This window comes from Misgurnus anguillicaudatus, chromosome 25, assembly GCF_027580225.2.
Source record: "Misgurnus anguillicaudatus chromosome 25, ASM2758022v2, whole genome shotgun sequence".
NCBI classification, from domain to species: Eukaryota; Metazoa; Chordata; class Actinopteri; order Cypriniformes; family Cobitidae; genus Misgurnus; species Misgurnus anguillicaudatus.
In genome coordinates, this window is record NC_073361.2 from 28,292,961 (window position 1) to 28,305,251 (window position 12,291).

A 12,291-nucleotide genomic window follows, 5' to 3' on the forward strand; every position below is an offset into this window, starting at 1 on the left:
TTGAAAGATGCAACGTAAACATTGCGCTGTTATACGATACTACATTACCCATAATCCAAATCGTTTCATATCCAAGCATGCACAATGAGACACACCTCCACAAGGGCCATTGCATCATTAACATTATGCAAATTAGCCCACTCTGTTCTTATTTTGTAATGTTTTATGTCTTTACTTATACAAAGGTTTTGTATTTATTATCATTTTACTGTTGATTGTTATGTGGGGAATCTATCCTGTTGTTCAATCCCTGTGTTTTTTTCACCCCGTCTTTGTGATCCCTTATTTTAATCAAAAAAGGTCCCTGTGTATGCAGTGCGTACTGTCTGCTGATCGCGTTTGTGAGATTTGTGCAATGAAAAAATAATTTTTATGCATGGAGGGCCCTCGTCTTGTCGCGGGGCCCCAGGGAATCGCTAGTTTTGCCTGTTGGACAGGCCGGTCCTACTTTTAGTGCTTTTAAAACACATGTGTTGATTATTTACACTTGCACTTTTTTATGCAATGTTCATAGTGGAAATATTAACATTTGACTCTTGCAATGGTAAAATGAAATTATTTTTAAAATATTAAAAAAGAAAAAAGATGATACTGGATACAAGATGTGTGCCTCTTTTAAAAAAATTTTTTTACCAGATACACCCAAATATTTTCCCAAAGGTTTGCCTCCAATACTTTGCAATGACATTATGCATCAGCATATCAGAGGAACTATTTAAATGGGACTATAAGCATGGACATAAATGCAAACTCACTCAGTGTGCGAGCTGTCCTCTGGTTCTGAGCACACAGCAGCGCTGGGTACGATCACGAGACCCCGTACAGGGTGAGACACTGGACCCTCGGGTGTGGGTACCTTAGAGTCATCGTCCGAGACAAAAAACTGGACAAGAGATAAAATACAAGGAATAATGCAGAATATTCTGATGCTTGTGGTTAATACCAACTAATTACATTATTGTGTGACCTTAAACCTAAAAGAATGAAATCATCATTTCTAATTCTAATCCAATGACTTCAGGCTCCTCAGTTCAAGTTCAAGATGTGTTTAGAGGTCACACAATGAATCAGATCCAAATTTGATTACCTGCACGTTGCATTTCTTCTCAGCTTCTGTTGTTGACACCATAGAGGTGTTCTGGCTGTCCACAACTTCTTCTTCCTCTTCCTCATCTTCATCTTCCTCAATAGCTAAAGGACTGGTGGGACTGGAGCATACTTTGTGGTCTCTACTACTGTTACTGCTTCTCCTCCTCTTCCTCAAACTCTTCTTCCTCCGGCTGCCTACCGCGAGTTTGGACAGCGGATGATGGATGTGATGGGAGGAGTGGCGATGGTCTAAAGGAGACACGGATAATACAGATTGCTCTGCGTTCTGAAGTAGTAGTAAAACTTAAAACTAAACTTTTTTGATTCACTTGCAACATACTGGGATATAGCCTATAAACTGACAAACTGTTAAACGCACAGCGCTCAAACTTAAGTTGTAAAAGACTAAATAAATATCTATCCTTAACCTTTGGTCTCAGCATATATAAACCTATAAACTCACATTCAAAATCTTTCTCATTGTAGACGCGGTGCTGCTCGCCGGGAACTCTGGGAGTCGGGTTCAGGATCTGCTGGAAACGCTGAACGCCTAACGCTTTGTTCAGGTCACCGTCCTCTTCTTCTTCTGGTCTTTGTGAAACCCGAACCGACGACTCAGGCTGGAGGAAATACAAGAGATGAAATCTAACAATTTAATAAAGCTTAATTTAAAGCTTTATTCAAACATGCATGAACTAGGTTAGTAAAATATTGTCTAAAAATACCAATAACAAGGGTGACCTTGTACAAAACATTTCATAATTCTTCTCAACAACAAGATGGAGTAATTATAATAATTGTATCATTAGAAATCAAAGACTTCCTTTTAATGAAAAAAAACCTAGATACACATATTAGAGGACTGCTAACATTTCCTCCAATCCATCACTAGAGGGAGTCATGGTCAAAATAATCCAGAATGCTATTTAGATCATGACTTTGATTTATTTGAGGAGGTTTAAAAGCTATTTCAGGACAAATGAGGGTGTAGGCGTACTCAATAAACTGTATACACAATTGTAACTTAAACATGCCCGTGGTTTTACAGCACTTTACTGCTTAACAAAATGTCACATGAGAATATGGGACCAAACTTTTCTTTCACCATTGTACCTAAAGAGTTCATATTGGTACCTCAAAAGATATTTATTGGTACCAAAGAGTTCATATCAGTATATTCAATGTACATACTGGTACCAAATGTACAGATACCTGTCCCTAAATGGTACATATACAACCTTTTTAAAGGGGACATTTTACAAGACTTTTTAAGGATGACAAATAAATCTTCGGTGCCCCCAGAGTGCGTATGTGAAGTTCTAGATCAAAATACCATAAAGATAATTTATTATAGCATGTTAAAATTGTCACTTTGTAGTTGTGAGCAAAAATGTGTCATTTTTGGGTGTGTCCTTTTAAATGCAAATGAGCTGATCTCTGCACTAAATGGCAGTGTTGTGGTTAGATTAAGTGCAGATTAAGGTGCCGTATTATCCCCTTCTGACATCACAAGGGGAACTGAATTTCAATTACCTATTTTTTCACATGCTTGCAGAAAATGGTTTACAAAAACCATGTTACTGGGTTGATCTTATTCACAATTTCTATGTTGAAACAAGCACGAGGGACCCAATTATAGCACTTAAACATGGAAAAAGTCACACTGTAAAAAATACTTAGCTGCCTTAAATTTTTTTGTTGAATCAACTGGGATTTACAAGTCATTTCAACTTACTATAATTTATCTAGACTAGAGATGGGTTGTTGTAACTAAAAGTGAGTTGTTATAACTTATAAAATTAAGTTGACTTTTCTCAACTATATTTTATAAGTTGTGACAACTCATCTATGTTGACTTGACTTGTAAATCTGAGTTGATTTAACAAAACATTTTAAGGCAGCAAAGTATTTTTTACAGTGCAGATTTTCATGATATGTCCCTTTAAATGGGACTGCCCCAGTAACAGTAAGTATATCACAAAGTGAGGGAAAAAAAACAATGTCAATGGAGAAATGTACTACCCGCACCAGAGGCCAACCTTAATGTTGTCATTCTCAACAGGTAAATGAAAACAAACATGGTTCGAGGTTTAGATTGTCCGAAACATAATCTTTTTGCCACTCTCAACATTTTCCACAGGCAAATATTGACACCTTCTCCAGAGAAAACCTTGTGTTGCTGACGTAACCTCCCGTTGTATAGCTACAAACTAGTCTTTATCTTAATCCAGTCTGCACCGATATATGGGCCAGTAATCAGCATCGGCTGATACAATCGATTTTCCACACTATCGGCCGATAATTTAATAACAGACAATAGTTATGGCCGATATATTCTGTCAATCAAAAGAGAACAGAAAAATGCAATGAATTTGGGCTCTTTGTATAGAAAATGTAATGAAACATCACTACTTTAATGTCTAATAAGGTTTTTATATAAAAAATATAGATAATTTAGTCTATAAAATTTAGTTAATGCAAGTTAATATAACCATAAAACTACACTGAAAAAAATTATTAATTGAATTTAAATGAATTTTTAAGGTAAGTGGTTGCAATCAATTTATTTAAGCTACATTTAAAGAAAAAAGATTAGTAAAGTAAAATAAAATCTAAAACTTTTGTTTAAATGTAGCTTAAATAAATTGATTGCAACCACTTACCTTAAAAAAATTGATTAAATTCAATGAATCATTTTTTTCAGTGTATCAGTCTGAGTAAGCGGCTGGAAAAATTTCATATCGTTGCAACTCTAGTCAGATCTGCTTTCCCAAAAAGGTGATTTACATAACATCATAGGACAGAGATTATATCCTTGAAATTCCCATTAACATTGTTTAAAGCTTTGGCTCAGCTATTGAGAGAAAGTCATAAAACGTTTGTTATAAAACCACATACTTGCTCAACAAAGTCAAAGCTTTCCAAGAAAAGGCTGCAGATCAATCTGATCCCGATTTCTATAACACACATATGAAATAAACTTGCCTGCAATGAATATAATTCATATGTTCGAATTAAAATCTCACTTATTCATGGTCCGCACTGAAAATCAAACTACAAGTCAATTAAAAAAAGCTATCTGACCCCCCCACCCCCCAAAAAAACATTAATGCTCCACTTAATACCAGGAAGGAAGCAGCAGCTTAAATCTTATTGTTAGACTGGAGGTGCATCAACCAAACAATATCATTAACAATATCATTACTGTCAGCTTGTGTTAAGAGCCACTGGCCTAGAAGACAAAATCATCTTTCAAGTGAGCGCATGGCCGGCGAGTGATTAGCTTCACCGATCTCTGAGGTGTCTGAAATCCAGCTGACTCAGCAAAGCGCACGGTCTGAAGACGAGTTAAGAAGCTGGAGTTAATAACCTAAGGGAAATCACTACCGTTTCTGTTGCTTAACTAGTAGAGCATTGCATTAGCAATGCAAAGATTGTGGTTTTAATCAAAGGGAACACAACACATATAGTGTAAAAAGGCATACTGAAACAAGTAAAGTGTTTGTATGTATATACATACATGCATACATACGGTATATAATTTTTTTTTTTTTTTAAATAAACATACATTTCTGCAATGAGAACACAGCCATACATGGTCTACAACAGAATAAATAAAAAACAACAACGAATGCACCAATGTATTGGCCTATAATCGCTATCGGCATGTAAAGCGTATATCATTTGTAAAAAAAAAATTCCCTCTGTCGGATATTGGCTAATTGTTTGAAAACAGCCGATGATCAGTGCAGATTACATCCTGCCAATGAAAAGGGGCAGAAAAATGCATCAGAACCAATCTTGCCAACTCTGTAGACTTTCAGACCCCTTTAGCGACTTTTTTGACAAAAAAAACTGCCTGGCGACAAATCTAACGACTTTTTTGATGTGCTGAAGCTTCAGATCTGTATGCATTTTGGGTGGCCTTTATTGCCTTGCGTGCGCTGTTTAAAGATATAAACATGAACTGTTTGGACATATAAACATGAACATACCTCTGTTGCAATGCATGGGTTTGTTACCCAGATGAGCTTGGGCAGTTTGGTGGGGGCGGCTGTGGTTTTGAAGGGACATTCCACTTTTTTAAAAAATATGCACATTTTCCCGCTCCCCTAGAGTTAAATATTTCGGTCTTAGTACACGATGTAACTCCAGAAGAGTCAAGTTTTAAATAGGAAAAATATCAAAACTCTTTGGTTATTTTTAGCGCGATGCTAATGGTCTAATCAGATTCAATGGATTATGCTAAGCTATGCTAAAAGTGCTAGCGCCAGACCCCGAGATCAGCTGAATAGATTCCAAAATGGTAAAAATGAAATGTTTAACTCTAGGGGAGCTGGAAAATGAGTATAAAAGATGAATGTCCCTTTAAAACTACAGTCACTTCTACTAAACTGCTTAAGTTCATGGTGGAGTGTCCCTTTAATGGCTCATGTTCAGTCACTATTTCATACTCGTTTTGTTGTCTGACAATAGAAACAGAGAATAAATAAATGAAAAAAGGCATTTTTTGTTTAAAAACACTGCTAAGTGACAGTTCAGAAAGTAAAAGAAAAGTGAAACAAATTTGAAGTGCAATGACATCAATGATATGCTAATTAGCGCATGACGTAAACTAGCACATTCCAAACAGGCTTCAGTTAGCCTACTATCAATAGAAAATATTTGGCAAAACTGATCTGATCTCATACTTTGTGGCTGTTTTTGAATTTGTATGCTCAGTGCTTCTAGGATTTTTTTACATAATAATTTGAAACAAATGCAAAAACGATCAGTAGATGTGAAAGTAATCAAATATCGGTATTGATACAGAAATTTAATTGTTTTCTAAATTTATTTTATTATCTCTAAAAAATAATGCAAATAAATCCAGGCATTACTTAATTTATGTCAAATAAAAGAGATTTTTTTAAACAATAATTTTGAAACATCTTTTACAAAAATTGCATTCCTAAAATTCCAACTACATCTACAACGCAAAGTTGGCATGGAATCTGACAACAAAACATTTAGAAACATTCCTGAAGTCTTCTTAATTAAAAAAATACATTTTTCGTCTACAAAAAACTTTGTGTACTTGTCAAGTATCGATTTTGATGACGCTATGAAATACCATAAATGTTTCATCACACACATACTTCAGCATTAAGACTGCATGCTCATCCAGCACATTTGCTAGCTACTCACACCAGGAAGACATAGATTGACACCAGTAATTGACTAACCTTCAAATCGAACAGAAAATCCATCAGTCATCTATTATGTAGAACCACAGGTAAAAATATCCCAACAAGGAAGAACATTTGTTTTTTGAAAACAAATCTGATGAACAAACAAGAACGCTGCACGTTACCCTGCCATGTCACATGACACAGACGGCAGGAAGGAAATATATACGATGGTTTCACCAGACCAGACCTTCTCTTGAACTCCAATCACAAATTGTCTAGTCTTCCCCCAAAACGCACGCCTACAAACACATGCGTAGATAAGACTAGCCATCATGTTTAATGCCTGGTAATCATTAACTTTAAAGATCAACAACTGTCTGCCATGAGTACACCAGACAAATTTGAGTCGGCACATTCAACTTCTCTCAGAAATGAAACTTGATTAAAACTTATTTTTATATTGAGGACAGTAAGAAATTAACTGTAACCGGGCATCTGAATAAAAAATAAAGGGCTTAACTTTTTTTTTGCCTTTTTTATTTGAACATATATGGATAACAACAATTATAGTTTATCATTAAAAAATACTACTGTGACTAAAAAGCTTCCACATACTGCTTAACCATTACAGAAACTAAACTTTAGGACAAACCTTATATTCGGTGATGGTCTAATCAATTTGTTAAGCACGTTTTGCAGTATACTGCTGAGTTAATGCTAGATTGACTGATTTTAAAGGTAAGAGCATAACAAAGTTATAAAAGTCAAGACAATAAATTGTTCATTGGCAATAAAATAAGTATTTCCCAGAAGGGGTCAACTTTGCATCACCCGTTATTCAAAACGAATCAAAACACAGTGAAGCGGTCAGTAGCTACGTTTACATGCAACCAAATAATCGTTAAGGCTTTTCAATACGATTGAACCATCATGCAAACACCTTAAGCCATGGGTCTTAAACAGGGGGTCCGGGGACCCTTGGGGGTCCGCGAAAGGTATTCAGTGGGTTCTCCAAATACTGTTTGAATGCAAAATAATATTTTTGGACAATGAAAGTAGGCATCACACAAAAATGTATTAATATGCTAATAACAAAAAACTTTAAAGGGGTGGTTCAATGGTATTTCAAGCATTCTGACTTATTAACACCGTTATAGAGTTGTTTCCTCATGCTAAACATAGGCAAAGTGTCAAAAAAGCAGTTGGGCATGTTACAGAGTATTTCTGTGCCGAATGCACTTCGCCAGGGTTCGTGCAAGTTTCGGAAAGTTTTTTTCGATTACGGGTCCAGCTCACGTTTCAGGGGTTTCTATACGTATCACTTCTTCATATGGGCGCTTCCCCCGGAAAACCCCGCCCACCCGTCAATCAGCGGGAGAAACTAGAACATGCAAACATCATATCACGCGACACAGCTTTGTTTAATTTCAAAACTCAACAATGGCACGAAAGAAAATGTGTGTTTTTGGATATAAGGAGAAGAAAGTCAGCCTTATGGAAACAATGGATATAGTTTATTATCCGGGGTAGCAGCGGAGTTTTGCGTGTGTGTTTGATGCGCTGGATTTTCCCAACCGGGTCATGAGTTGCATGCCGTAAGTAAGACTTCTGTCTTATGTTGGAAATAGGCGCGTGCATATTATATAAATGACACGAACATGTAGTGAATAATAAGTTATAAGTGTTGTATAGTGTTGCATGACTCGTACTCGCTCCTCCCGCGGTAGTAACTCCTCCTTCATCATTTTTCATACGTTATCAGAAAGATTCGGTAAAGCTAATTTTTATTTTATAAATCTGATTAAACTAAAGACTCTGAGATATAAAGGATGTAATACTTCTCTATAGGTACTCCAGATTAACATCAGAAATGCAGAAACAGTGTGTGTTACGTGAGCTTTAAATGAAAAGCATAAGGTACCCACAATATAATGTATTCATTATTCAGTAGTGTTAATTCAAATGTAATTTAGTATGCCAAAATTACCATTTTAGTCTCTTTGTCACCATAATAACAAAGTATGTATTATAAATAATAATAATAAATACAGTCCTAATTTGATGCATGTGCTGGGGGTCCCTGCTCCTCCTCTCTATCCATTAAGGGGTCCCTAGCCTGAAAAAGGTTGAAGACCTCTGCCTTAAGCAATATGAGTGAGGTTGATCAGATGCAAATTTTGATCGTAGTAAAAGAGGTGGCGTAGTCTGATCTGTGATCTGATCAGCAGGAAAAAAGTATGCATGTAAACGTGTAGTATTTTCTCAATCGGATGCAAAAATACATTGTGCACATGTGCAGAACATTTGTGCTCAAGTTCACCTCTTATATTTTTTCTTATCAAATAATTTTCGTCACAGAGACATGTAATGGCAAGGCAATAGCAACACACATTATTAAGATAATGAGGTCACGCAATGTACATTCTGTATCGTTCATGTCTTATTACAGAAAGCAATAAAATAGCGTTGTGCCTTTGCCTTTCTTCATCTATATCTGAAAACTTCTTATGAACAACTTTCTCCAACTCAGCTTTGTACATTTATCCAAAGATAAAGCGTTAACTCGACCAGAGATGCTGTGCGCTGGGTGGCGTTGCCAAGTCCTCTGCCTTTTTTTCCCCAGTTCAGATTTGGGCTAATGTTTACACTGTCTTTGCGGGTTGTTTTTTCAGTGGGTTTAAGATGAAAGGATTTCATTGATTAGTTATTGGTATTTGGGCTGTGAATAGTCGGGTGATTCTCACAAAACCATTGAAACACCACGGCACTAATGATTTTAGCTTTAAAATGTGTAATATAGTAACATTAAAAAGCATCAGAATTAACACAATACTGTGTTCTACCTTGCACAATGTGTGATTTCAACATAAGAATTTATAATTGGAAATTTTATCTCATTTTCTGCTGAAATTCTCATTACCGCAATGTGTCCGGCTGTGTTTGAACATGCGTTATGTTGTAATTTAACCAAATTAACACAAAAATATTAAGAAAAAAAATAAATGGATGTTTTGCTAGACTACTTTAGATGACAGAAAAAATATTTACTGAATATTCATGTATAATAATAATGAAGAAAAATTAGGAAAATGATGTGTCACATACAGAATTTTAATAAAGTTTGATTTTGAGTGACCAAGCAGATGGACCAGTTACTTCAAGATGGCTACCAGGTAAGATCTTTTTTTACAGTTAATTTGAAATATTGTCTTGTCAGAATGCTTACACGACATTTTGATTATCATTACCGCAACAGATGCTTATTAAATGTTAATTTAATTAATAGAAGCATAATACTTTGATTTTAAATGCATGTGCAGAATCTCCAAATTATGTTCTTTCAGGTTTGTCATGTCATTTTGAAAATATGTCAGTGTTGATGTTTTCTGATTGTTGCGGTAATGATATTTTTTAGGACTAATTTTTTAAAATTATGTTACAAAAAGTGTTAAATGATAAGTAAAAGTTTTTAAATTAATGTTTCCATTTACTCCAGACTTTGTTTTTCAATGTCTGGTGGGAAAAAAAGTAAATTTAAGCAATTTTTACATTTTCATGCTTGACATTTTTAAAACCAAGTTTTCGTGAGAATCATCCAGTCAGTCTTAAATCGATTCTGAATCGCAAGACTCTGATTCTGTGCTTCATGCACAGCTTGTGCGTGTACTACGGGTCTTTGATTAGTAGGAAGTCCTTATTAATCTAAAATCATTTCGAGTCTGAGTCATTTACAATGTGCATTTAAAAAATCAACACTCGTCAAACACAATCATTCAAAATATTCTTTATTATCATGAAAATACCTGAAACAATTTGAAGATGTTAATATGCTTATAGGCATTTCCTGTAAGTATTTGTAATTGTACTTCTTCTGCGACACAAATGAAGTAATTTCACCATAATTCATTAAAATTCATTCATTCAAAAACCGTTCATTTGCACGATTAATCATCCAAGCTTTATTTGGGATGCTTTTGGGCTAGTTTTGAATGTTTTTGATATGCAAATCTGGCAACCCTGGCTGTGCGCTTGCGCAGACGTCCGGTTCGGATTATATAAAATGTACATGTAAACGAACATTTTAATCAGATTGCAATGTTTAGGGTGCATGCAATCCCTGATAATTTTGTGCACGTAAACATACTTTTCTACACTTTTCTCCGGCTAAAGAGAAAAACAAACCCGAACAAACAGCAGATTTAGGGATGAACCCTTGGATGGCTGACTCAGCAGACAGCGGTTTTGGAAAGGAAACACATCGTCAAAAGAAACTCACCAAAAACAGCTGCAGGGAGAAATGCCAAGATTTCCTGCGAGTTTTATAGTGTCGGTCAGAGATACTTAGCCAAAAAAGATGGCTACAACAAAGCCATTTGTTCACAAAATCTGCCTGCACCTTAAAAACTGTGGGCCTGCAGTTAGAAAAACATTTTGCATGCATATAACAAAGTCCATAGTGAATCCAATAACTCTGGTACAACTACGGTAATGATTGATCTATGAATGTTTATTCTATTGCAAATAATGCATTAATATGTGCTCCTGTATAGGTCAGTGGTAGGGCATTGTGTTAGCAGCACAAAAGGCCATGGGTTCAAACAAAGGGAAAACATAACAATAAAAAAAAATTGTAATGCACCGCAAAATGCATAAATGTAATAAACATATAGTTACTTTTGGCCGTTTGTGAAATGCTATGAAACCTATCACATGGGTGTCCAACCCTGTTCCTGGAAGCCACCTGATTAAGCAGGTAGAGGTGTGTTTGATTGGGGTTGGAGCCAAAATCTTCAGGAGAGGTGCACTTCAGGAACAGGGTTGGATGAACTTTTAAGCAGTTGACTTACATTGAGAACAACTGAAGCCACAGCATTGGTAAGTTTGTCTGAGGCGATGGGATCAGTCATGTTTGACGTCAGATCGGTGTGATCGATGATGATGAACAACTCTTCGGTCTGGACCGGCTTTAGCCCTTCTCTTTCTCACTGAGACTCAAGCAGGAGTTTATAGGCAGCATAACCTGCAATAAAAAACATCAGAAAATATCAATATTAACGTGTCAGAGCATGTTATTAATATAAGATTCACGTCAAACTTTTTTCAATGTGACAAAGCAATCAACGCACTATAGCTGTAATATAACAATCTGTTTAACAATCCAAAGACAATATAAAACTGATAAAGGTTGCTACTGTAAGGGAAAGGCAGATAGAGACTCCTGCTTATGTTAAAAAACATAAAATCCATCATAAAAGACAACAAATATTTATTTGGTAAGGTTTATAAGGTTACAACAATGGTGTCAAGGATGAACTTTATTGTCACTTTTTTAAATACTTTTACTGTACTTAATAATATCAACAGAGGTGGTGCAAAAAAGTGGGGGCGGGAAATAATTTGTATATTCATATATATGGTCAGAGCTGTGAGATTGAGTAGAAACAGGGACTAATTTGCATCTTTATAGATCCGGGTATACTAAATGAGGCGTAGTGTTAAATTCAAGCTGTTAAAGGATTAGTCCATTTTCTCTAAAAAATCCAGATCATTCACTCACCACCACGTCACCCAAAATGTTGATGTGTCTCTTTGTTCAGTCGTGAAGAAATTATGTTTTTTGAGGAAAACATTCCAGGATTTTTCTCATTTTGGTGGACTTTAAATGGACACCAACAGTTTTAATGCAGTTTCAAAGAATTATCCCAGACGAGGCATAAGGGTCTTGTCTGGCGAAACGGTTGTGATTTTTGGCAAGAAAAATAAAAATATGCACTTTTGGACCGCAGCTTCTCGTCTTCCTCCGGTCCTGTGAAGCGCCAATGCGACCTCACGTAATTGCGTAATGCCGTGGAAAGGTCACATGTTACATATAATGAAACGCACATTTGCGGACCATTTTAAACAATAAACTGACACAAAGATATTAAGTAGTATCATTCGACATACAACAACATCTGAACGGTCCTCTTTCTTCACACTTGTAAACACTGGGACAGAGTTTCGCATACGTCATCCGTGACCTCTTGAGGTC

At 35.8% G+C, this 12,291-nt stretch overlaps 1 protein-coding gene across 5 annotated transcripts in view; it reads right to left on the reverse strand.

Moving 5' to 3' along the window:
• Nucleotides 1–12,291, reverse strand: part of slc4a2b (solute carrier family 4 member 2b) — a 57,624-nt gene that overhangs the window by 25,656 nt on the left and 19,677 nt on the right. For 4 of the 5 annotated variants that reach the window (XM_073863902.1, XM_073863900.1, XM_073863901.1 and 1 more), the window contains 4 exons: nucleotides 11,108–11,280; nucleotides 1,553–1,709; nucleotides 1,088–1,338; nucleotides 756–883 (listed from right to left, as the gene is read on the reverse strand). In XM_073863902.1, coding sequence (XP_073720003.1) covers nucleotides 756–883; nucleotides 1,088–1,338; nucleotides 1,553–1,709; nucleotides 11,108–11,167 — 596 coding nt within the window. In that variant the 5' untranslated portion in view covers nucleotides 11,168–11,280. Of the gene's footprint in view, nucleotides 1–755; nucleotides 884–1,087; nucleotides 1,339–1,552; nucleotides 1,710–6,314; nucleotides 6,486–11,107; nucleotides 11,281–12,291 lie in introns of those variants that run through there. The other variant, XM_073863903.1, reaches the window with a different exon arrangement.